The sequence below is a fragment of the Malurus melanocephalus genome, unplaced genomic scaffold (genome assembly GCF_030028575.1).
Source record: "Malurus melanocephalus ecotype Western Australia unplaced genomic scaffold, MMel_1.1 scaffold_286, whole genome shotgun sequence".
NCBI lineage: Eukaryota > Metazoa > Chordata > Aves > Passeriformes > Maluridae > Malurus > Malurus melanocephalus.
The window spans coordinates 460,931-487,685 of record NW_026623518.1 but is presented as its reverse complement, the minus strand read 5'-3'; the positions used below and the strand labels follow the sequence as shown (position 1 = coordinate 487,685).

Here is a 26,755-nt window from a genome sequence, read left to right as displayed (position 1 = left end):
TTGAAAGGTGAAGAAAGCAAGCGCTCCTGACCCATTGAAATTATTTAAGGCAGGAAAAAAATRTTTTGAAAACAGGACTGCTAGTGGAGTTTAAGGTAGCAATGGAGCAGGATCCTGTGTCCTGGCTACCTTCCCTTCCCACCAGCTGGCCAGCCAGCTCCAAAAAAAAAGCAGTAGAGATTCAGTAGAGCCTTTCCTGTAGCTAACAAGTGAAAATGGGAAATAGTGGTTGAATGTTCACTGCTTCAGTCCCCAGGTGCTGAGTCTGATATGTGGAGCAGCACCAGCATTTCTGGAGAGGGGKGCTCAGCTTGGGYATTCATGCATTGCCCTGACAGCTAYTCTCRTTTAYCCAGCAGATTTCCCTTAGTTTGGATGTATTTGTTTAACATTTTGCTTGTCCTCAAAGGCCTTTGCTGATATCATGATCGTTCAGATTTATTTCATTACCACTAAAAAATTAATATTTGCATTGTGGTGACTTGAATGTGGAACTGAGAAGGCTGATTGTGCTCTGTAAGCACAGAAAGAAGTACAAATCCCTATTCCTACAACTTCCAGTGCAGTTTTTTGTTTCTCAGAGGTTTTCAGAGTCTGCCACAAAAGCAGAATAAAATAAAGAAAACCCCTAGAAATTAGATTTGTATGGGGAGGATGGCTCTGAAACCACCCAGAAACTGAGAACAGCTCTTTTTTTTTTCATCTGAGCCTGTTCAGTCTGAAAACAGAGGTCACCTTGGCACTTTCAGAAGCGTCTAATCCAGATTTGAATGTGGAGAGAGGCATCAGTTTATTTAGATGTCAAACTGTGAGGTCCAAGTCTTTTTTAAAAAGGACAGGGACTTTTTTTTTTTTTTTTTTCTCTCTGAAAGGCAGTGGAAAGGAGACTGACAGCCAGCCAGATCTGTGAATCAGGCTTTGCTACGACATCTCCAATTGGGCATCTGGAAGTGGAAGCCCCTGAAATCTGTTAATCTGTTGTCAACTTTGAAAATCTTATTCTCCCCCCAAACCCTCCCCCACTCCTGCCAGCTTTGAAAGTTCAAACTGTGTTCTTTTTATCACATTTGTCATTCCTTGGTAGCGAAGCTCTGGCATTCAGGATTTGGCTGACAACTTTGTGGGAATGAGCCAAAATCGAGTTCAACTTGCACCTTTCTGTGCTGCACCCAGGGAGAGGCAGAACTAGAGAAAGTCCAGCCTCATTCATTACCACAATTGTTATCCTCTCCCTGATGCCAGAATTAAGCTTGTTTTCTTTATCCTGATGTAGGTGGACAGGAACTGATGAGGTGTACACAGCCAGGACTGTTGAGAGAGAAAGTGTCAKATCTAAACCATTTCTTCTCAGGCTGTTCTTTCATCTTAAATAATGCAAAGGTCATAAATCTTCGGGAAATTGTGCAAAATCAGTGCTGCAAGAGACTTGGGATGGTTCCAGGCAAGTTCAAGTGTTATTTTATCGAGTCTCAAGTCCAGCACGGCAACATTTGATAATTTTAAATACATTTAAATGCACTTTTAAAGTCATTTAGGTCTATAAACTGAGTGTATAGCTCAAGCTGGGAGCACTGGCTTTTGGGGAAGGAGCACATCTCAGAAATGAGGTTAAGGTAAGGTGCACTGGGCATGGCTTGTGCCTTTATCAATGCCAGTCTGATGGATTACCATGGGGTAATGATCTTTAAACCACAAATMGAGTTGTTTGTTTGGAGGAAATGTTTAAATTTTCAAATGCTTGTGATTTTTCCCTTCTATAGGTGTTGCTGAGTTAGTACATAACTGCATTCCTGATTATTCTCTCACATATAAGTAAGATTATTTTGGAGAGAAAACGAATTTTCTGATGTAATTTAATTCCCATTTACAGGCAGGTGGAATTAAGGTCTGATTTCTGCATTTCTGATTTCAGATGCACAATGYATTTGAAGAGGCATCTGTATCTCTGAAGCTGAGATTTGCTGAATTATTACCTTTATATGCCCAGTGATTTCAACCAGAACTGACCCAGGACTCGAATCCTGGCGGGAAAATTTATATATTTCAGTTCAAAGCTTGTAAAATTGTCTGGATACACATCCTAAAGTAACAGAGGTTCACAGTGTTTAGGTCAGAAATTATTCTTTTTTTTTTTCTAAATGAAACAGAATTTCCTGATAAAGGAAAGACTCTGTAAGTCTTTCTTCTTGCTGGTGCATTGACTCAGAAGCTGATATATGATGTTCTCAGGGTTGATTTTTCTACTTTGTTGGAAAAGCACCTGGAGTTTCTGATCTCCTGTCAAGGAATTGAAAGTTTGCACAGCTTCTTTTCTCCCAGAGGTCATTAGTGAACATACAGAGAGACTTTATAAATCACATCTGAGCCCAGGTGATGAGCAGAGAACGGAGTGGTTGCACAAGCAGTGGCCAATTCTGAGCAGGGGAGATGGGGATGATCAGGCACGGTGTTGTGAATCACTGTCAGTGGCTACAGTGCAGCAACACCTCCCCTTATTTTGGGATTTATCTCGTGTGGAAAACAAACCAGCTTTTCTCCTGGTCTGAACTGCAGTACTTCCAAAACTTTAGAGCTGGCAAACTCCAAGGAGRTGTTTCCAAAATGATTGAATCATAGGATGGTTTGTGTGGAAGGGAGCTTAAAGATCATCCAGTGCCACCCCTGACATGGGCAGGGACAGCTTCCACTATCCCAGGGTGCTCCAAGCTCCATCCAGCCTGGCCTTGGACACTTCCAGGGATCCAGGGGCAGCCACAGCTTCTCTGGGCACCCTGTGCCAGGACCTCACCCCTCTAACAATAAAGAATTTCTTCTTAATAAACGCTTCAAGTCCATTGTATGATGCACACGTGGAAAGTCACTGCTGTCTGCTGTGCTAAGCCTTTTTTTTTTCTTTCCTCCCCCTTCCCCAGCAATCAAAGAGAAATACACGGACTGGACAGAGTTCCTCATCCACGATCTGACCGGCGCCAGGACGGCCCCTGCCAATTTGCTGGAAGGTGTATGTATTAGATTGCAGTTCCTCTTCTCCTCAGTGTGTGTGCAGTGTCTGTGTGCCAGCGCTGGGACCTGACCCAGCACTGTCCCAAAATCCCTGGCRGTGTTGCCTGGGCTCTGCTGGCTCWGCTTCTGCCCCAGTGATGAGAGTTTGTTTTGTCTTTTAGTTCTTTAGAAAGCTGGGGGCTCAGAAAAGGTTGGTGGGGAAGGAGAGTGTGAAGGGGATCTGTAGGAGGGGTAACTCAGCCCTTCAGTGCCCCATTAGATCCATCAAACCCCTGACCTGAGCTGCCAATTTATCCCTGCCCCATCCCTGGAAGTGTCCAAGGCCAGGCTGGACAGGGCTTGGAGCACCCTGGGATAGTGGAAGGTGTCCAGCTGGGGTTGGAATTGGATGRRCTTTAAGGTCCCTTCCACCCCCARCYATTGTGGGATTCCTGGMTCAGGTTGGAGAGKGGGTTTGGTGGGTTTGTGAGGAGCACTGTCAGGTTTATCTGTATGGAAARAGTTGCCCCAAGGACATTCTCTCCMCCTMAATCCAGCAGTCACATTTAGCAGGGAAGCTGGGTGAGGTGGCTTCAGAAGAACAGAAGGGTCCATTTTTTAGTGTTACCCAAGCACCCAAGGGCCCASTTTGTGCAGCAAATCCACAGGGTGAGTTCCACCTGGCACAGCCTCAGTGTGCCTTGAGATCCTGGATAAAAATCCTGCAGATTCACCTGGAAACTTTGGGCACCTTTTCCATCAGAGAATATGATGGAATGATTTTCCCTGCTCTCACGTGGGTGCTGTGGGGGCATTTGGAGAGGAGACAGAAGGTCCTGCAGGAGCCCCTCATTCCCTTTGTCCCTCTGTATTTCTGCTGAGAGCAAGGGCATACAGGAATTTATCTTTGGGGAAGTGCTCATTTTGGCTTATGGGAAGCCAGTGTGCATCCAGGCACCATTTTTGATCATTTTGTCCCCAGTCACTCCCACCAGCCACAGCTGCCTCTTTTTTTCCACATGCCCACGCAGGATGAGGCACCTGGCAGGGAGAATCCATCCTGTGCCATTAGGGATTTTTTACCCCCAAATCTGTGGGATGAACAAACCTTGCAGACCCCAAACAATCCACATCCCTGGGCCTGCAGCATCCCCATTCCTGGACCACTCCCAGGTGGCATATGCAGAAATCTGATGGTGTCCAGCCCCCATCTGTGGTGTGTGCCAAACCTCTCCTTTCTGCAGGCAGGGAAGGGAGGCAGCCCCGGGCAGAAATGCAGRGAGAAAACCTTGTGTTGGCTCAGAGCAGTTTGTGACCCTTTTCTGGTGTTTTATGTGCTCGGTGCTGTCTGTGTCGTGCAATGTATGTTGGCCCCTGTTGACAGATTTGCTGTTGGTGAGTGCTGCAGATTGTTGTTAGACTGTTAAATCAATATGTAGTGCTACTTTTTAATTTTTTTTTTTTTTTTTAACGAGCCAGCGACACATGTGAAGGGCTCTTGCATTATGGTAAATGTTAATATTTCATGCAAGCCGATTATTAATCCTAGCCATTCAGTTCTCGTGGGCTAAGTGACAACCCATTGGCTTAAAATTTAGCACACAAATCAGAGAAGCAATATTCACTTTGATACAGCCAGGGATTTATTATAATAAGCTAAATCATTACACCATCGTTTCATATTAAAGAATATTTTGTTGCAATGAAGCAGTTGTAYGAGAGGGGGGAAAATCCACATTAAAGTGGATTTCTATTGTATTATTAAATTCTGACACTGCATTTTGCCATGAAATAATATTTGAAGAGATTATACAGATGCTTGCAGCCTGCACTGTAGAAAAGTAGCTTATTATGGAAAATATATTGTTCTGAGAAATATCTGTTAATCATAAAGCTGTTTAAAATTGTACATGTGATAAGCTTTTACTTAATTTTAACTGCATTTTTTTTACCATATTCTCATTCTCTTGCTTGCATTTTTGGATTGAGAGAGATGTGTGAAAATCAGTTGCATCTCAAAATCTGAATGTTACCTATATTCAATATGAAGAAGAAATGTGGGAAAAATAAGGTTTTCTCCTTACTTTGTTTTGTAGCCACTGTTAGAAAGAACCATCCTGGACTGACTCTTGATTTACAGAATTAATATTTTAAAAAGTAATGTGAGATGTTTATATGGTTTAATTAAGTAAAAGTGGGACAAACACACAGGAAAAAAACAAAGTCCTTCTTTTTAATGTATTTTGCCTTTGCTTAGCATCTCCTTTGGGGACCAGCGCTTCCAAGTCTTGGGGTCATTTTAATGCTKCTCCTAAAACCCCAGAATCGAGACATTACATAAGAACTCAAACTTGTATTTAATAAAAAATAAGAAATCTAACCATTAAAGCTTGAGAGCGCAGAGATGCCCACAAAACAAAAACCCTGAGCCCCAAAGGGGTCGTTCTGCAGAGCATCTCATGKTTTTTTAATGCCTGTACTTGGCAGCTTTGCAGGTGGAAAGTTACACATGTGTATAAATGGCTGCAAAACTGGCTGCTCCCAGAAAATATCATGTGGAAGCAAATAACCCCAGTCACTGGCATTTTTTGAGCTTTGGGGTCCCCCCCAGACTTGTGCATTCGTGGCTGGTGGGGGATAATTTACTCCCATGTCTTCCATGGAGTAATGAGGCAAAGCCTTTGGTGGAAGAGATCAGTATATAGAAATTTCTGAATATATATATATATATTTTCTGAAATTTCTGGGTCATGCCCAAAGAAGTCACCTTTTTGGTAAATGTTGGGGTCCAGTCCTGTGATTGGTTCTTATCAGCTGCAAATAATGAGAATTTGGTTTGAAATCCTCCAGTACAACTGGGCTACAAGGAGCATCCTAACTGGATGTGCCTTAGGAGCTGCTCTACCTTTTATTATTCTTTCTTTTTTTTTGGTTGTTGTTGTTGATGATGTCGGTTGAGAAATTAGCACAACTGTTGTTTTCTGTTTTACTTCTGAATTTGCACTTGGAAGACATTGGGTAAAATAGAAGAAGAACAGACTGTTTGCTGATCGCTTGGATGATGGTGTGAAAAACAAAAATAATCTTCTGCTGTCATCTGTTTCCTTGAGAAGTCTTCAAATAAAGTTTAAAATAAGGAGTTTTGCTTCTATTCAAACAGCCTCTGCGAGGAAAAAACCCTGTAGACCTCATTACAGTTGATTCCTTAATAGAGCTGCAGGATTCCCAGAATCCCTTTCAGTACTGGATAGTTAGTGTGGTTGAAAATGTTGGAGGAAGATTACGCCTTCGCTATGTGGGATTGGAGGAGACTGAATCCTATGACCAGTGGTTGTTTTACTTGGATTGCAGACTTCGACCAGTCGGTTGGTGTCAAGAGAATAAATACAGAATGGACCCACCTGCAGGTAAAGAACCTCCTTGGAATATTGTCTCCTTTTGTGAGATTCACTGATGTTTTGAGATGCTTTTTGCAGGCTGTTTGTCCTTCTCCAGCGTTCACATTGCTTTGTCAGTAGTTTCTGGCTGTGGCACAAATGGAACATAAGATCTGTCTCATTTGGGCTTAAAATGGGTCAGGTGAACTGCATTGTTTTTTAAATAAATTCATTTGAAATCTTTGCAAGCCTGTCAGACCTTATTAAACATCAGGAGATTGTTGCTTGGAGAAGAAGCTCTYTAGGGTTGAGTTTAGTGTTCAAATCAGCTTGAATGGAGAGGGATTGGGACTGCAGTGAAGCCAGTCTGGGATCACAAATTGATTCACCTTTTCCTGTGTAGGTTAACAATGAGTCCAGGTCTGTGTCTCATTCTCTTTGTGCTGTGGGTGAAGTTTTTCCATGAGTATTGAATTCCACTCCTTTGGGAAGGTGTTTCTGATGTGGCTTCTGTCCCTCACACCTAACAAGGAGAGTTTATCCTGATTCGTTAAAATCTCCTGTTCACAAGTTTGTCTGAGACTTGGGTCTCGAGTGCTTCTTGGAAACGTGTGTTTTTCTTCACTGATGGATTGGAATCAATGTTGCCCTTCACTTCTAAATTAGATGTGGATGCTGGAGAGCATGAATATCACCCACTCTGTTATTTTACAGTCTCTGTGTTGCAGAGGAACAACTTTTTCATTGACCAACTCTGAACCCTCTTGGCCTGTATTGGTTTGGTGAATACAGAAATGGCCCAGAGGAAATTTGTGCTTCCTCTTTGTTTATTCTATTTGCTTTCTAATCTTTCCTTCTTTTACCCAATTGTAACGTCCTTTTCATGAGGGATTCCTCACCCCTCATGCCTTTCTTGTTATTTTCATTTTTTTTCAGTTCACTTGTCTCTAAACTTGTAACTGCACTCTKTATTTTCTGGAGTTGCTTCTTCTCCCTTCTTCTTGATTTAGCTTTTAAAATTTCTGTCTCTTATTCTCATCTGATACCTGTTTCCTCTCCTTTGTATTTCTCTGGTCATTCAGTTTTTAAACAACATTGTTATTAGTGAATTCAGTGCCCASATCTTCTTCCCGACTTTCACTGATTTAAAAAAGTTGATCATTATTTTGTATTTCCTAAAGTTGATCCTCATAGGAGTTTGCTGAGAAAAGACTCTTGTCCAACCATCCAGCATGTCCATGAGGTGCAATGAAAGAATAAAGCTGAGATATCTGAGATATTAACTTAGAGGAAGAACACAGAAGAAGAGCCAAGTGGTTGCTCTTATGGGATCTGTTTCAGGTTAAAGTCTCTGCAGGAGGAATCTTGGGGCAGTCAGGGAAGCAGCAGCATCCACATCTAAGTGAGTTGAAAGGAYGAGATGCTGGCAGCAGAGAAAAACAGGGATTACAGAAACCCAGGGATTACCAAAAACTGTCAAAGAATGCAGTTTTTTGAGGTCCTGAGACCTGGAGACCATGCCAGGGATACATTCTGGCCTGCTTATTGCCCCCTTCCTAGTGGCTGCTTTAGTGAGGAACATTTGGGCTAGAAAGACCTCTCTTGTGCACCTTCCTAGGAAGGAGAGACAGTCTCTGGGCAGGATGTTGTTTTTTCACACATCAGGGATTAGATTCACCTGCCCAGTGCAGGCATCAAAAGACAGTTCAGTATGAGAAACTGATTTCTCTTTATGGTGGGTGGGGAAAAGGGGGTGCCCAAGACAYGAGGAACCCAGGTGAGATGAAATTACATCTTCATAAAGCTGGTTTTTTTCACTCAGGGGGGTGAAAACCAGTGAACACACAGCTGGTTGTGTAAATTTTGAACACGTGGGTAAGGTGACTCCTTGACTGATAAAAGGAATAGCTTTAGACTGAATCAAAGCTGTTATCAGTCAGCTCTGGAGAGGTGCTGAGGATGTGCAGCTCCTCCCAGATCAGGCTGTGTTTCCCCTTGCTGTCAAACAAAGGGGTTTTTACACATCACTTCTGCATCCTGTAATAATGCCTTGCCTGTCCTCAGCTTGGATGCTGCGTGTCCACCTTGAGCTTTATTTCCCTTTGTGTCTGGGCTGTGACTTTGCCCTGTTGATTCACCTCTGGCACCTGCCAGGTTTCATCTTGCACAGCACTTCCAGGTCAGCTTTTCAAGATGCAGAACATCTCAGATAAAGGAGATCCCATGGACCCAAACAGTATTTTGGATGGAGAGGTCTCTTTCCTGAAGCCACCCACATCCTAAAAGCYACTTAATGTGTGAGRGMRTCCTTTGGGRCTTGGAATGAGATGATCTTTAASGTCCCTTCCAACCCAAACCATTCAGTGGTTCTGTGAAACAGCATCCCAGATGGACTCTCTGTACCTCACAAACCCATTTAACTGAAGAAAAGAGTTTATAGCTTTTTTTTTCCCCCTTCTGATATATATCTGAGTCTGGAATAAGCCTCCTTGCTGGTGCARATTGGCACAGGCTGCTTGACACAGAGCCACTGATGGCCTGAGCTCAGCTGTTTATGCAGGACAAGATCATCTCGTTTTATGCCACTTTCTATTWAAAGACAAATTGCCAGTCATTTTAATTGCTCTCTACTTGTGAACTCTAATACAAATTGACACAGTACACTTTGTTCAATTACCTGCAGCCCCAGCACTTAAATAAAATGCTTTATGCTCTTTTAACCATGCAGTTTAGTGTCCATACGCTTGCCAGAATAAGCAAGGCACCACTAATTAAATGTGCATATGATATTCTTTGCTGGCCATCGAAACCACCAGAGCTGTTTTTATATCTTGAAGTTTGTTGATACTGCCCTGAGAAATTGCTGCATGTTTTCACTGATTTTGGCCAAAGCTGCCCAAAATTTGGCCAGAATTGCCCAAAATGCCAGTTTCATCTTTCTTGTGCTTCGGTGCCATCACAATGGAAAATGAGGGTCTGTTTCCAGCAGGGAAGCATCAGACATGAGTTTTTCTAAAGCAAAGCATCATGAAGCGTCAACTTTTCTAAACTCAGACTTTCTGTTGGTTGAAGCAACAGGCAGGCTGAAGCATAGGCAGAATCATATTGTATCAGGTATTTCTCTGTAAATAAAAAAAAAGAAAGAAACAAGACAAATTGTCCCCCTCCCTGGACTTTGTACTGATCAAAGCTCCTGCAAGCAAGGAAGAAGTGAGGCAACAAAACTATAAAATAATGAACAATTAGATAAAGAGTGCACTTTTTAACACTTGTGCCCACTGCACATGCTGTAAAACAATTAACCAGACAGCTGAGAAATTAAAAATACTGCCCTGAAAGGTTAACATCCCCCTTCAAGTGTGTTTAAATTCATATGCATATCCTTGATGYCTGTTCTGAAGTAGCAAGATTTGATATAGTGGAAGTATAAATACATCCACTTCAGTCAGTGATTCTGCAAATCCTGTTTTGATAAGGTCTTAAATCTGTTGAGTTCAGAGCATAAAATTCTCTTGTACCATCAGTGCTAGGTGGAAACAGTGCTTGCCAATTCCTTTTTTTTTTCACACATATTTTTATTCCCTCCTTCAGAATTGTCAGATTCAGCAGTAAATCTTTGCTAGCTAGTAAATACATATATGGTTATTAGATGCACAGGATTTAAATGCAAATTGGGCCAAATTGAACCTTGATGTCASTGTGGGAAGCCAGAGTGGCCAAAGAAAAGCTCCACACTTTTCACTCTGTATCAAGGTTTGAGTTTATTATTGAGCACATGTTCATTTCCATTTTAATAATTGTTGCAATCTATCTCCCTATCTTCTCTCTTTGAGGCCTTGATATGAATGTTCTGCAATAACTTGTTACGTGCAGGATAACAATATGTTTTCTAGGGCAGAAGTAAATCCAATATAATGTTCCTCATCACAGTATTGTCTCCTGCATTGTTCTCTTTGATGATTCATAGGCATTTCACTGCACTCAACCATAAAGGGCTTGTTAATGTAATGATTTAATAATATTRAACCTGTGTAAAGAAACTCACTGGAAGCAATGTGAAGCTGCACAAAGGTGTTGCCTGAAAATGCAATGATGAAAATTCATGAGTGTAAGTCTTTGCAGWGGTGTGATGCTCTGGTTAAAGTGTGATACCAGCAGATGTGTTTGGTTAGAGATTCAGCTGAAATGTTTCTTCCCCCACCCACCCCAACCCTGCAGTTTGAAAAAAACCCGAAACCAAGAACAAAAAAAAAAAAAAAAAAAACCAAAAACAAACCAACCCAAACTCTTTCCAATTAACAGGAGCCTCAGTAATGATAACTTCTGTTTTGTTCAAGTGTGACTAATACTGGCTGAAGACCTGAGGCTCCTCAAACTAGAAAACATCAGGTGTTTTCAGAAATTAAAATCAAAAGAGAGTTTTTTCTCTGTTTTCAAGTAATGAGATAATATGATTCTGATTCCTTCAGCAGTAATTGAAGGATGTGAATTTTTCTGGGTTTTACTCCAGGATATAAAACACAGTCTTCCTCCAGTGTGCCCCTGCTAGTTGCTTTTGTGTTGAATTTATCTATGCTRCACAGCTTGGAATATACACAGTTCATTTCACTTGTACTGTCCATTCTTATGACATAAGAACTTTAGTCTTCCAAAAATGTTTGATCTCCAAACAGTCACCTCTTGGTTTTGTTGTTTTTTTTCTTTCTTTTTGTTATTGTCATCCCTTTAGATATCTATTCTCTGAAGACTATAACTGAGTGGAAATGCGCTCTGGAAAAATCCCTTAATGATGCAGCAAATTTTCCTCTTCCAATGGAAGTGTTCAAGGTAAAAGACCCTTTTCCTTCACTTGAGGAACCTGTGATGAATAAATACCATGCCATGTTTAGCAGCTTATGTTAAACTTTGTGAGGAAAGGCTTTTGCTGTGATGCATAAATGTGGAAGGTCACAAGTGGAATGGTTGTATAAGACACATTTTTATGCTTGGTCTTTCCTTTCTGATAAGTGGTTTCTTGATCAGTGTTTTCAAGGGGCTGGGTGATCAGCAGTGATTTCTCCAACATGACTCTGTTAGACCTGTGCAAAGACATCRTGCAGAATTGTGAAGTAGCAAGGCYACAAATAAAAAAGTTGACACAAACTGGACAGATTGCTGTGAGCCTTGCACCAAAATTTTCACCTGGTCACAAGCCACAAGACAGAGCAACTTCCTTCAGGGACTTGTAATGGAAGTGAGAGATAATTTTGCTTCATCTTCTTTTTTAAATTTTTTTTTATTCTCGCTCTGGTTTGCAGTAGTTGGAGATTTACCTCAGCCCCGAGGCACTGGCTTTAATTTCCGATGCAAATCTGTGCTGCTGTTAACCCACGGTGGCTCCAGATAACCCTGATTTTGGGATGTTCCTGCCTGGTTTCCAGCACTTCCATCCTGGCTGGGGTGGGATGAGCAGTGAGAGGATGCTCAGGGTGGTGTGTGGGAGCGCTGCAATGTCCCCATGTCCACATTGTCACCTGTTTGGGGACCTGGGGGAGCACAGTGCCCTCCCCATAAGGATGCTCAGGGCAGTCTGTGGGAGCACTGCAATGTCCCCATGTCCCCAGTGTCACCTCCTGTTTGGGGATCTGGGGGAGCACAGTGCCCTCCCCACGAGGATGCTCAGGGTGGTGTGTGGGAGCGCTGCAATGTCCCCATGTCCACATTGTCACCTGTTTGGGGACCTGGGGGAGCACAGTGCCCTCCCCATAAGGATGCTCAGGGCAGTCTGTGGGAGCACTGCAATGTCCCCATGTCCCCAGTGTCACCTCCTGTTTGGGGATCTGGGGGAGCACAGTGCCCTCCCCACGAGGATGCTCAGGGTGGTGTGTGGGAGCACTGCAGTGTCCCCATGTCCCTATTGTCACCTCTGGCTTGGGGACCTGGGGAGCACAATGCACTCCCCTCCACCAGCCTGGACCCTCTGGGTGCTTCCCAGCCTTAAGCAGCACTGCAGTGGGATGTTCCCAAAGCAATGGAACTGGTGCAGTTCATGTATGGAAGTGGCACTCAGGGGTGGCCTGGGCAGTGCTGGGTTAATGGTTGGGCTTTGATCCTAGAGGGCTTTTCCAACTGAAACGATTTTATGGTTCTATAACTGGATTGAGACCTTACCAAGTCCTGTTCTGGCTGCCACAAACCCCCAGTGCCACCTTCACCTTTCCTGCAGGGATGTGGCAGCAGCTTCCCGTGAGCAATCCTGGCTCCTCGCCCATCTGGGACGCACTCAAATTAGCGACATTAATTTGGGAACACTTTGCTAATGGCCCAGGCTGTGKCTCATGTGCTGGCAGTGTGGGAGCTCTGCCGTGCTGGGGAAGGGGGAAGGTCTGTGTGCTGGGCATGGATGTGGGTTTGAGGAGCCCCGTGTTGGGATGGAAGTGGCGTGCGGGGAGTTTTGGGTCTCTGCCATTTGTTTCATCCAAGGCTTCCATCTGCCAGCTCCATTAAAAGTTTGCCTTGGCAGCTTCGAGATCAAAAAATACATTGTGTGGGGCAGGGATTAAATCACAAAAGGGAATGCCTAATGTGTAAATTTTATTCCTGTCTCTGTGAAGGAGTGAAGAATGTCTCTGATGAGGCTCATGAAACATCCTTTTTWAAAAAGAGTTTATAACTAACAGCTGTGTTGGTGCCTCTTCTCAGCGTGCCAGACTTATACCCACTTATTTTAATTATTGCATGCAGGTCATAAATTTGAATTCAGCAAGTCCCATTTGCTGTTCTGTGTGGTTGGAGCTTGCAAAGATGTTCCTCTTAGAAGATCTTGGAATGCTTGATGGCTCAAGAGGAGAATTATTTTGGGGCCAAATGTGGCAAAAAAGTCAATGTTTAGGTCCATTATTAGGTCAACAGGACTTCTTTGTTGATCATAATGTGGAAGCTGAGCACAAGATAAGCAGAATTCAGAGTTTGGTGCTGTCTGAACCCTGATTCTGGTGCTGGGAAGGCAGGAGACTGAACAAATTTTTGTGTGGGCATCACTTTATTCTGCCCACTTAGGGTGAATCAACCCCATCTTGTGCATCTTAATTGAGGAGAAAAAGCCAAGATCTCATCTCTGCCTGTGAGCAAGTCTTCGTCTAGTCATGACTTAAACATGAGTTAAGGCTTTAGGAGACTATCTGGTAGTAAACTTGACTGATCTTACAAAGAGCGCCAGTGATTTTGTGTGGGACCTTCAGGGAGAATCCCAGATTCCAGCAAAATAYGTTGTATCCAGAGCTGTCTTTCATAACTTCATTTTAATTTTATTTTTTTTTTTAACAAACCCAGCACAGAGGTAATGTTTCTACACGGTGCCTGGGGCTCCTTGCTGCYGTAGCTGTCGTGTGTTAGATGAGATAAAAAACACGAGGTTTGACAGCTGGTAGCTCTCAGAGATCTCCGGGAAGGCTGGAAATGTCTCCTTTGGCAGACTGGGGAACTGCACACTGAGCAGTTACGTTCTGTTTTCCCACATTTCCCTGCAGAATTCCATGGCTGGGGAGGGTGGAGGTGTGTGCTTTCTCTTCCTGAGCCGTCCCCAGGGTGAGCACGTTCACTTTGGGCTGGGTTAGGACTGAAATCCGTGTTGTCCTTAGAGCTGWGTGTGACTGTGGGAAGTGTCACTGTGGTGCCATCAGACTGTCCCCAGGTGGTGGCACTGGGAGGGCAGAGCCACTTTTGCAGTGTGACAAGTGGCCCCTCTCAGGGGTCTCTCAGCCCATTGCCACTGTTGGTGGTCACACTCCACAGTTTTGGTGTCACAGGGCTGAGTTCTGCCTGAGAACTCCCAAACTGTGGAATTCAGCCTGAATTATCAGTGCTCAGAATTGTGGCAGAGCTGAACTTGGCATGGGGTGATCTTCAGCAGCAGCTCCAAAATTCCCCTGCGAAAGCACAGCCCTGCTCCCTTCTTGGCATCCGAAGAGAGGACACCAGACCACAGAAGCTGGTTGCAAAATCAGGGAGATGGCTGCAAACAGCGTTTTCTTTTTTATTTTTTTTTCTCTGGTGCAGTTTTACACTTGGCCATATGTTGGAAGTGTTTGTAAAATGCTTTAGGATCCTTTGAGAAGGAATGTGATGTTTAACTGCCAGAAAACGCTGCTATTATGCAGCTACTAAACATAGTGTTTTGCAAACTGCACATCCAGGAATAAATTTTTCTCCTCACAAAAGCTTTTTGCAACACACCTGCTATTTTGTCRTTGCCTGCTTTTCAGAAAACATGTTGATCCTTGAAGAAAAATAAATACAGACGGGATTTTCAAGGCTGTTTGAATGGTTTAGAAGCACAAATACTTTCTAAGGGCCACAACCCAAGGATGTGAGTCCTTTGCTGTGTCTGCTCTGATTTCAGGGTGCTGTTGGGATGCCCCTRCMCTTGGTTTGGTGCTGGTCATAAATGGTGGCTTGGGCTTCAGGGGGCACACCTGATTAAATGGTCAGGGCTTGGTGTGTGTAAAGAGGGTCAGAGTGTTACTGGAGCCTGATTTCAAGTTAAATGGAACAATTTCAGTGGTTTCTGGCATTGCTGGTGCTCTCTGAGCAGGAGGGAGCCATGCTGCCAACTCATTCCTAATATTACAAACCAGTGCATATTTTGAAGTTACAACCCAGAGCTTGTGTAAGGTGTGAAAGGATTTAATTTCCTGGAGAGAGGCAGAGTGARATCCTGGAGATGCTCTCTGACCTCCCATTCTGCTTCCTCCACTCTCCTGTGCCAGATCTGTGGGTTCCATGCAGATGTGGTGGATCCTCACCTCAGACACCTGTTTGGGCAACTAAATCCTACCCCAGATTTGAGGTGCTCATCATCTTTGCGTAGATATTGGCATCCTGTTCCTAATTCCTGTGGAGTGAATCCTGATGGTTACCCCGGATGGAGCTGCTACCAGCCACATCTTTGAACCAAATTCTGATAAACTGCTTGAAGAGCACTTCGGAGAGAGAGGTGTTGCAAAGACAGTTCCTGAGTTACAGCCTTTGGTCCCATTCCTCTTGTTTCCACCCTTCTCTCCTCCTTTCCTGAAGTTACTTGTTTTTTCCAGCTCAAAATCTTTCTGGTGGTAAACTGCTCTGCCTTATGCCCAGCCCAGTGTTCCCCTATTTCTAACTAGAGCTTCTGGATGGCTCCTGTTACCAGTTAATAGTATTAATTAATAGTAAGACTAATGATATGGGAGGAGTCATTTGGGACAAATCTCTCCTGAGGAGACTGATGGAGGGACCATCCATCACCCAGGCAAGAGCTGTCCCTGAAATTCAGGACAGAGTGGTGGTTCTGGTTCTACACTCACAAGCATGGCGACAAACACTAAACAGGACTCGTTCTATGAAAAAAAAAAAAAAAAAAACCAACATTTTTTCCCTCAGATGAATTGTGCATTTTAGTAGTGAGAGTAAGATTGATACTTTCTTCAAGACCTTGATTTTTAGAAGGAAGACAAAATCTCTCAGAATATAGTAAACATTTTGGGTGTTTTAGAGTTTCTTTCCAGTATTTTGTATTCTGGAAGAGTTAAATGTAAGTTAGAGAAACCCAAGGAATACTTTTTGCTCACAGACAATCCTGAYCTGGCTGCATGAGTAGCCTTGAAGTCCAGCAGGGTTTTTCTGTCTTCATCTCCCCTCAGGAGATGGGCACGTGCTGATACAGCAGCTCAAAATGAGCGTGCCTTTGGTTTCCTTGGGAAGCCAAATCCCAATCCCAAAATCCCGAGCTCCTTCATGCCCCAATGGCTTGGCTGGCCCTGGCTGCACACGCTGCGCTTTAATAACCCAGAGCTGCCAGATTATTTATCCTCCATCTGTTCCTCACCAGCCGTGGGCTCGCCAGCCCTTCTTCGTGGCTGCTGTTTGCCTGCCTGGCAGACGTGCATGGCTTCCCAATCCTCTCCCTCTCCCTCTCCCTCTCCCTCTCCCTCTTCCACTGCCTTTTGACCCTCTCCTGCCTCAGCTCCTTAAAAACACTTATCTTGGTAAGACCCGAGGGTACCACAGAGGGAGTGAGGATGTCTCTGCTATCAGAGGATGGGATGGAGCCTGGTGGTGACTCTGTGAGCAGTGACCAGTTCTGTGCCCTCTGCAGCTCCCTCCTGGCCAGGATGTGGGTGGGGAGAGCAGTCCAAGGAGGTGGGCAAAGCCAAGCCCTGTGTGAGGTGTCCCGAGGGTGTGTTGGGCAGCACCAGGGTTGGGAGGGAAACGCCACCAGAAGTTAAAGCCAAGCAGATGGGTTGGGTGGGAGCCAGGTCCCTCAGCCTTCCTCATCCCTCTGGCATGTGTAGTTTCTTAGTTACATGCTGCAGTCTCTCAGGAGAGGGAAAGGTCATCAAAAGAGCCTGGTTTAGTTGAATCACTGCATCCAGGCTTGGTGTGGGGGACTTGGTGACATCCTGAGCTCTTGCCTTCCACATCCCTGGGCAGTGTTTTTCACTGAGAGGGGCTGGTGTGTGCCTACAGCAGTATCTGATCGCATGTAAGGGGTGGGTGATACCCAAAAGTCATCCATTTAAGGCATTTTGCAAGGGCATGGAGCKATAGGGCACAGGGGAGTGGCTTAAAACTGGAAGAGTGAAGATTTAGATCAGATATTAGGAAGAAGTTCTTTCCTGTGGGGGTGTTGAGGCAATAGAACAGATTGTCCAGACACTGTGGATGCACCTTCCCTTGAAGTGTCCAGGGCCAGGTTGGATGGGTTTGGAGCAGCCTGGTCTGGTGTGAGGTGTCTCTGCCCAAGCCTCATTCCAGAGGCTTTGGAATGAAATGATCATTAAGGTCCCTTCTGACCCAAACTATTCTGTGAATCTGTTACTGGATCTATAGATGAATGAATGTCTTCAAAGAGAGCAGAAGTAGCTCAGGTCCATTCATGGCTGTTTTCAGTGTGGTGTCAGCTCTCAGTGTGTATTGAACTGGCTCCTGATCCTCCCTGTTCTAACAAATTCCTATTGATTGCTCAGTGGTGATTCCTGCTGCAATGTTACCGAGGGCAGCCTCAATCTCTCCTCGCAGTGAAGGTGCTGTGTGTACAGGGGATGTGAGGAGATGCTGCAGGTCCCACTCTGGAGTCTCACACAGCTGTCCCCACCTGTGCCACCCTTTCTGTGTGACTTTACCCCTGTGAATGGCACTTGGGTGTGTAACACGACCGGGTCTCACTGGTGAGTGGTTGCAAAGCGCTGTGGCTCTGAGATGGTAAAAAACCCAAACCAAACGCACCAAAACAACACCAAATGGATGCATATCCATCCCTTTTACCTCTACCCAGGCAGAGCTGAGCAGGCGCTGTGTGGGAGGGATTCTTTGCCCTAATGCCATCTGCAGCGGGCCRAGCCATACGGAGAAGGTGCGCTTGCATTTCGACCGGCCACTCTGCGATGTTGCTGTTTCTATGGTAACTATTTTTTATTCAACAAGAGGAGYTTAAAATCCGTAGGGCTAAATCCAGTCCTCGGCAGAAGCATCTGCAGCTTTTCAAGGGTTTCTTCAGTAGGTGCAGTTTGTCACTGGCTCTCCTTGCTTCAGGGTCACAGTGTCTCTAAAACGTCCCTCCCAGCACCCTTTTCTTGTCATCCCATCCCACATCTCTGCGTTTTGGGCTTCCTCTGATGGCTCTTGTCAAAACAAGGGGACAGTTTGCACGTGTTGTGTCTTACAGGGGATTTCTGTCTCCCTGCAGAGAATGCACCTTCGGGGAAAATTGCTCTGTGTTCAGCAAAGGAAGTTGATGAATCGCAAACAAGACTGATTCATCTGCAAATAATGCAGAGAGTTGCATTTGGTAGCGTGCGTTTCTTTTTTTTTTACTTTCTTTTTTTTTTCCCCCAATTAAAAAACAAATGCCAGATTCCTGAGGAGGCAGTTTAACCACTACTATTACTGTGTTTGTGACTGGTTACTACACRTGAGCTTTGTGATTAAAATTAGGCTGTTAGAAACAGGCAGTTTCTTGGAGAAATTGAAGAAAACACGGAGGGAAAGTGGTTTCTTAAAACAAAAACTGAATCAACTGGTATGTTCCCAGTCATACCAGATGGGGCCTGCTTCTTCTGTRTCCTTTATTAGGATAAAGCAGGAGAGATGGGACTGAAGGGAAGAGCATTTCACACTTTTGCTGTTAAAGGAGGCTCMGATCAATAATTTATTAAGTGGTCAGTGTTTTTAATCAGCCTCTCAACTTTGCAGCTTCTCAGCATTCAGACTTAGTTCTGATTTTTGCGCCAAGTTGCAGTAATTTGGGTGCATCTGACTGTCCTGAACCAAAAAAGCTCTGAATTTTAAGAGTATTTAAAAATTAACCTCAAATTTGAAAATCAGGCTCCAGTGAGAGCCTTTTGCTCTTTTCTATATATACCATGTAAGCTGCTGGATTTCAAGTTTTATTAATCCAGTGGTCTTGAGCAGGATGGGCTAAAAGKGGGCATTTCACAGTCTGAAGGTGGGGTTTGGGTTTGGGGACACAGAGCAACCATCCTGGAGTGCAGCTTTTCTGAGTGTCACAGACAAAAGCAGCTTAGCCAGGTCCCCCCATCCTATCAGCTTTACCCAGTGCATTTGGTAAAATTACCTGAGTTCCACTCTTGTCACATGGACAAAACTGAGTTTATTTACACCCAAATGGCATTTGTTGAGCAGAAATAACATTTGTTTATTTCGTATTTAGGTGCCAGGTTAGGCAAATGGTGATTGATGATGATTTGGAATTTTCTCTTTTTGAGTTCATCACCTAAAGCTAATGCTTAGTGAAATAATTATTAGCACTTAGGTGCATCATCCACACAGGTACTTCCCTCAAGCTCATTCACATCCTTAAGAGTTGGAATGGTCGGTTTTGGAGTGACATTTAGGCTACCATGTCACCTGCCATTTCTGAAACCTGCACTGCTGGTGGCTTGTTAGCTGTGAAGAAGAAAATTAAGTGGCTCTCTGAGGCTCTAAAGAAAGAAGGTTGGGAATTTGTAGCCTGGGTCTCCTCCCAGCACTGTTGCTGACTTGTTACTTGCCCTGCAGTCATCACAGTTTCAAGCCCTGTGTGTGATGCTGGATGCAGTGAGCTGCTGCAAAGCCCGCCAGTATTTTTTGCAGAATAATTACAGAAACACGAGCTGTGTGAAGATGGAAATSGTGGTGCAGATGTGGATCAGAGCAGGGCTGGCTTTCAGGTGGCCCAGRGGCTCACAGCCTGTGCCTTTGCACATGCACCCTGCTCTGAGGCTGTGAGTTTAATTGCTTTTTGGGGTTTGTGGTGAGAGCTGTGACAGCGCCCGGTGGGTTTGGGCTGTGAGTGACAGACGTTCATTGAGGGGTTTTGCACTGCTCTGTTCATTACCTGTGAGCTGTAATCCATCATGTTGGGGACTTGGACCCTGTGGGTGAGCAGCTGTAGGTGCCCATGCCACCTTAATATGTGGAATGTTTCGTGGCGTGATTTTTCACTCTGCTGCAAGGGGCTCTCCTTGCTGATTGTCAGTGCTGGTCACTTGGCTGCTCCTCAGCAGCCCAGAGGGTGTTTTCATCGCCCACTCAGGCCTTGTGAACCCCGGCACAGGCAATCTATTGGTATAAATCAAAAAATCACACAATCATTGATTCATTTAGGTTGGAAAACTYCATCAAGATCAAGTCCAACCATTAACCCAGCACTGCCAAGCCAACCACTAAACCATATCCCCASGTGCTACATCCACACAACTTTTAAATGCTTTGAGGGATGGTGACTCCAGCRCTTCCCYGGGCAGCTGTGTCSGTGCTTGACAGCCCATTCAGTGTAGAAATTTTTTGTAATATCCAACCCAAACTTCTGTGTGGTCAGTGAGGCTGCTCCTGGGAAGCTCTGACTGCCAGTAGGAGTGAAGGCCCATGGTGCATGGGGCTATAAAATGCTCCAGCTGCTCAAAACTGCTCTGCCTATTTGTCTCCATTTCAAAGAAAATTGGAAGTCACTTGGAGAAGTTGCTGGAAAATAATGGCTGGTGACATCCTCRCTGGTGGCATTGAACGCTGTGAAATAGCAGCAGAGGGTTGAATTCTGCCACCCATAATAATTTCAGGCATTTCTTTTGTTCAGCTGCAGAGCTGGCAGGGACCAGGAGAAAGRCTCACCCCTCCAGTCCTCTCCTTGTAGCTGCTTTTATTAAACAGGCGTCGTTCCTGTCAACGTGAATAAAGGGAAGAGAGAGCAGTTCATTATCCAGTGTATCACTTTGAGTCTAATACTAATTAAAAGCTTTGCCATCACTTCTCTGGAACCTATTCTTAGAAATTATGTAAATTAATTGGAGTTTTGAAGAGGAGCATATGCCAAATCCTAAGTAATTCCCTGCTGGCTGAGGCAGCTCCAGCACTGGAACTGGAGAACGGCGTCAGGAATCTTTTTTCTTTCCTTTTGTGGCTGTAGAATTATAAAGCTGCTTTGGTAAATTTTGATGGTTCTCTTTAGCCAATATACAAGACAGATCAAATATTCAGACCCTGACCATTTTCCAGAGGGGTACAATACAAAGGCTTTTTCTCCATGAAAGCTTTTCCGTCTCAAAAATGACRTTTAACACAAGACACGGTTTTTACTTCCACAGCATTTCTCCAAAGAAATGCATGTTCCTGCTTCAAAGAGGATTTTGACCCTCAAAAGGGAGATGTACTTGAGATCCCATGAACTCCCTTTGTGGGTTCACTCTTGCTACTAATTTAATGGGGAAAATAYTTACTTGCTATGCTGAATGAGAATAGAGATTTGATCCCAAGGTACACAGCGCTTTTGAAGTAAAACAGCTTTAAATATTGTTAGTGCTTTTTTTTTCCTCTATCTGATTATTTTTCCCCTTTGAAAAAAAGCCAAAACAAATAAAAGGAGAAACACCAAAGAAAATGACTCAGATAAAAAGGAGAAGCAGTATGGTTTGGTGTCAATATATTTTGGTCTCAATCAACAAATCACTTTAAAAGTTGATTAAACTACTTGCATGTTTAAAGATAAACATGATTAAGTACTTTGGTGTATCTCAGCTTATTACATATTGAGGCTGGATCAGAGCGTGAGTTGAATCRTGGAATGTTTGTGGGGAGGTGCTGATTCCAGATGCACATTTTGCAGATTTGCTTTCTCTTTACAACCTCACCCCAAGGATTAAGAGACTCAGGGTGTGGATCCTCATGCAGGAGGAGGCAGCCCTCCAGTCCATGTGGTTTTTTTGCCTTAAGGGGTTTAAAGTTCAGTGCTGGTGAGGTTGGATTTTTGCAGCCATCATCTTTTTGCTTTGAAGCCTTTTCAGTATTAAAAGGTAGCAGTTTCTGACAGGACATTAAAGCTCATCTCGTTCCCTACCATGGGCAGGGACACCTTCCACTATCCCAAATTGCTGGCCTTGAACACTTCCAGGGGTGGACATCCACAACTTCTCTGGGCAACCTGTTCCAAGGCCTCACTACCCTCACAATACAGAATTTCTTCCTAATATCTGATCTAAATCTGCCTTCTTTCACCTTAAACCCTTACCCCTCGTCCTATCATTGCATGCCTTTGTGGAAAGGATGCTCAAACTCCTGGATGTCTCCTCCTTCCTCAGCCTTTAGTTCYTTGGGCTCTGAGCCATTATTTTTAAATATTCCTCAGTTTGCTCATCAGTATTTTCTTCTGCTGTGAGACTAAATCCATTACGGATTTTTGGGGGTTTTTTACTGCTTTTTGGTTATTGCTGAAAGGGGCTCCGTAACCCTGCAGGTTAGTAAGATTAAAACACCCATTTATTTAGCTGTGGTTGGAGCTTGTAAAAATCCTTATCTCCAGCAGCAGTTGGAATGTAAGATCCCAAAATAGAAGTTGTTAAAGCCTTACAAGTGCAGGCGGTTCTTGGGAGAAGAAAGCACAATGACACACAACTTTGGATCAATAGAAAATCATTTTAGAACAAGAATACAGCATGTAGCAATGAATGTAGATGGGATTGTTGTTGCTAACCACTTATTAGATAGCAAGCTTTCTGCATGTACTTTGGAGTGGTCTGTGAGTGTGTGCTAAATATAACATACTCATCTCTTTTTGTGGTAGCTTTGGCTAAATGCACCGATGGTTTAGAAATAAATGTGAGACATTTTTACTGAATGAACACAAAATGCAGTAATTACCCTGGAATTAGGGTGGCAGATTGTATGAYTCTTTGATAGGGGTCACACGGGATGGAGGAATTAGGGGTTAAACACTCAACTGGTGGCAAATCAGGGAGTTGAATCTGGGTTCCTTCTGAATTTGAGAATAACATCGTACTGCTGTCCCCAGAGCTGCCGTGGGGAACCCTCTGTGTGTASCCTGTGGGTGCAGCCAGGTTTGGTCCTGGGTGGAAGTGTTGTGTTGGGCATGTGCTTGAGCACCATTGTCATGTTCTCTTGTTGCCCACATTTGGGTCTCAGTTCACTGTCCAAGCCTTAGTCCATTTCCAGTCTCCTGGCTGGAAAAGAACACCTTTTCATCTTGGAGACCAGCCCTGGTGCTTTTTTTTGGTGCCCTGCAGGTGCTGGACATCCATCAGGGTCAATCAGGACTGTGCTGAGGTGTTTCCATCCATGTTGTGCATTACCTTGAGGGGCTTCAGTTTGATTCTTGGCACCTCTGGACTCTCAGTTGCTCCCAGAGGGTGGTGGCTGTCAGAGGTGAGGGAACTCTCCTCGTGGGGGATTCTCAAGCAGCCATTTCTCAGCCAGGTCCTCGTTTTGGTGAGCACAATCTCCTTGTTGACTGAGTTCTGCTGAGATCCTGCTGATGAGATGGACGTATCCTGTGCTTTAGATATGATGGGCTTGGTCCTGTAGATATGTCCTCTAGGAGAGAGGTTGTCCCCTCCCTTTCTGTGGTTGGGTTGGCATGAAAAGAACATAGGACCGGAAGAATCCAGCAAAGTGACAAAATCCACGTGGGCACCTTTCAAAGAGATTTTTCAAATAGATTTTTCAAATAGATTTTTCAAATAGATTTTTCAAATGTGTTGGCTGCTTCTTGGTGGATGTCACCACATGTCCCTCTTCCCACAGGACCATGCTGATTTGAGAAACCACTTCTTCACTGTGGGGATGAAGCTGGAGGCAGTGAATATGAGGGAGCCTTTTCATATCTGTCCTGCATCAGTGACCAAGGTGAGTACTCAGAAAGGTGGAGTGAAAGGAGATTGAGTAGGAAACCCATCCTGATTTCCCCCACATTTAGAAAAACACAAGAGCGGTACTTGAGTGGCTGGAGAGCACATTAAGAAATTAGTTTAAAACCCATGGATGTTCCTAATTAATCCTTTCTTTCCCACAAGCATTRCCAGCTGACACCATGCACTTAAAACCACTGCGTGTTCATCCACCCACCACTTCCATCCACCACTTCATGCCTCTTGTTTTTGTCTCCTCTCCATCCATTTATGTTTTCCCTGCACATCTGAAAAGCATTTGGAAATAAAACAGCTGAATTGTGGTGGTAGTGGATATTTAATCTGCTCCCAAAGGCAAGAGAAAGGAAGGCTCTGAGGTCTCCAGGATCGTCTCCAGGATCATCTCCAGTCCCTGCTCAGCTCTGGGACCCCGAACTCAGTGCTTCCTGTTGCTTCAGTTTTTTAATCTTTAAAGCTCAGGCTTTGATCTCTTTGGTAGAAACACTTGGATGGAAAGGTTTGGGTGGGAGCAGGTTATTTCCAATAGTTTGGTCCCCAGGTTTGGCTGTTCCAGCTTTCCACGTCCCCTAATGTTGCAAAAAATCTAACTCCTGATTTTGTTCTCWTCTTTTTCACCCCTTAGGTTTTTAACAATCATTATTTACAAGTGACCATCGATGACTTGAGACCCGAACCCAGCAAAATCTCGATGCTTTGCCATGCAGATTCCTTGGGGATCTTGCCTATACAGTGGTGCCTTAAAAACGGAGTCAATCTCACACCTCCCAAGGGTTTGTATTCCTTCTCAGTGATTCTCAAATTTASTGTGCAGGACTTTTGCTCGTTATCATTGCCTTTAAAGCTGTGGTGGTTGTTTCTGCAGAGCTTCAGCTGAAGTATCTCAAGCCAGAATAGTTCTCTGGGGTGATTGGGGCTGTCCTGGCTCCTTCCAGCCCATGAGCATCTTAGCAAACATGCCTTGATGATGGACTGATGTCCCTGTGATTTGAAGTCTGGTTCAGGCTGTACCAAAAGCTCATGAATTACTGTGGAAAAATGAAATCCTAGCAATTCTTTGTGCAGAGAGCAAACGGAGCATTGAAAGTCTTATCATTGTATAGGCAAACCCTGTATCATCCACTTCGGTGCAGCACTGATGCCAAGCAGAGCTCCTAGATCTGAATGTCTGAGCTAAAAACAGCTGCCTGCCCAGGAGTRTGGAGGGATTTCCTTGGCTGAACAGATCCCAGAGCACACTGCTAGCAGTGTTCAGGTCAGAGCCAGGAGAAGCAGCCTCCAGCCGTTCTGTTCCCCAGCTCTGTAGCAGTGCAGTTAATTACTCCCGACTTCAGACAACCACCTGTGGTGCCCTAGCAATATTTCTTTGCTTGCAAAATGTGTTGGTTGCCTGGAATTTCAGGTTTTTGAAGCTGGATGGGTTGTTGGTCTGTTGCCAAAAATCAGTGTTGCTCGGGAAAAAGAAATGCCTCAAAAAAAAAAAAAAAAAAAAAAGCTAAGTTTTGCGTGTGAACGTTTGTCTTCATTTTGGAAAAAGCATGATGCTGCCAAAGCCAGGGGAGTGAAGAGTTATTCCCCACCAGATTCAGAATCCTCTTTTGTATGTCCAGAGTGCTTCTTCAGCACATGTAATTTGAAATTCCCACCTAAGTCCTGGAACCCAGTGCAGCTACACACAGCGCATCCTTGATTGCTCTGCTGCTTCTGCTGAAATAAATCTCCTGTCTGGGACTTGAGCTCTCTCCTGCTCAAACTCCTGTGTAATGATAATGCCTGTGTAAGCACTTGCTGGTACTGGCCAGAGAAATTGCTAAAAATGAAAGTAAATGGAATATTTTAAGGTTTTTTTTCCACCCAAATTCCCATGCAGTTTTCCCCAGGCAGGATAATTAACTGAAGGAGACCACAGGCCAGACATTTCTTCTTTATGGGGTCATGGCCTAAAAATTTCCAGTTCATGCTGATACAAAGCCTGTCTGAGATGGTGTTTTATGGGTCAAGTCTGTGTGAACTCTTTTAGATGCCAACATTTTAAGACATGTCTGAAGYATCTGTCATGTGAATATTTTTCAACTTGGCCAGGTCTAGTGGGAGGTGTCCCTGCCCAGTACAGGGAGGTGGAACTGGGTGGTTTTCTAGGCCCCTTCCAATCCAAACCATTGTGTGATCTGGGGTGATGCCTGGTTATTGGCATCCACCTGGGCACCTGAGAAAGTGCAGAAAGTCTCTCCTTATTCCTCCTGGTGAAAATAAAATTTGGTTTCTGCTGTGAGTTCCCAAATCCCGGGAGGCAGCTATTAAAAAGGCACAAAGCCAGTGGCAGGTAGATGTATTCTATATGTTGCTTTTTTTTTATGCTCTTTACGAGGACTGCAAGTCCAAACTGAATTTTAGCACCTTAAAACCTTTCCTATAGGCAGACACACTCTCTGAGTTACTAAAATGTAATCAGGTATTAGAATGAATTATTTGAAAATAAACGCAAACTAAACACAACAAAAACCCATAAAACACCAAATAAGGAAGCAGAGGGAAAGCAAAAATCATCCAAACCCCTTCTGAGGGTGCCAGGCTTCTCTGAGCAGGATAATAGCAGAAAAAATGGCCAGGACTGGTATGAGAGAGCTGCAGTTCTGTGGAAGTGAGGAAGGTGGTGGTGTGAGCTGCCTGCTGATGAGCAGGAGGAGGAAAATCCCAGCATTTTCACCCTGGACAGTTCTACCTGGGAGTATAAGGAATTACCCCTTCTTGCTCCTGCTGCCCCAGAGGTCACACATTCCCCACAAYATCACCCCTAAGGGAGAAGAGGTTGGCAACATTTGTTCACCAGAAGGGTTGTCAAGCACTGGAACAGGGAAGGGTTGAATCACCAGTCCTGGAAATATTCCAAAGATGTGCAGATGTGGCACTTGGGGACATGGTTTAGTGGTGGGTTTGGCAATGCTGGGTTAGTGGCTGAACTTGATGATCTTAGAGGTCTTTTCCAGCCTTAATGATTCTGTGATTTATTTAGTGGTGCTCCCTTGAAAGGCAGGAAGTTCCCATAAAGCAAAGAATAACAATTGAAGGTACCTTTTCTTTTTGAGAAAAGAATTTCTTTGCTCTTTACTGGGCTTGTTTTTTTGGTTACTGTAGGGTTGAAAAGGAATTTTTCTGATCTCAAAATCAGCTGATTTTATTTCATCAGAACAATGTGCCAGGTTGGGATACTGGAGTTCAGAGTCCTTT

General features: G+C 44.2%; 1 protein-coding gene across 2 annotated transcripts in view; it reads left to right on the top strand.

Annotated features, from left to right (window-relative positions):
• The window catches only part of SFMBT2 (Scm like with four mbt domains 2), an 87,609-nt gene that overhangs the window by 28,409 nt on the left and 32,445 nt on the right, over positions 1-26,755 (top strand). The window contains exons 4-8 of one of the 2 annotated variants that reach the window (XM_057376634.1): positions 2,913-3,001; positions 6,143-6,389; positions 11,089-11,186; positions 23,406-23,507; positions 24,153-24,300. In XM_057376634.1, the coding sequence (XP_057232617.1) occupies positions 2,913-3,001; positions 6,143-6,389; positions 11,089-11,186; positions 23,406-23,507; positions 24,153-24,300 (684 nt within the window). Of the gene's footprint in view, positions 1-2,912; positions 3,002-6,142; positions 6,390-11,088; positions 11,187-23,405; positions 23,508-24,152; positions 24,301-26,755 lie in introns of those variants that run through there. The other variant, XM_057376635.1, reaches the window with a different exon arrangement.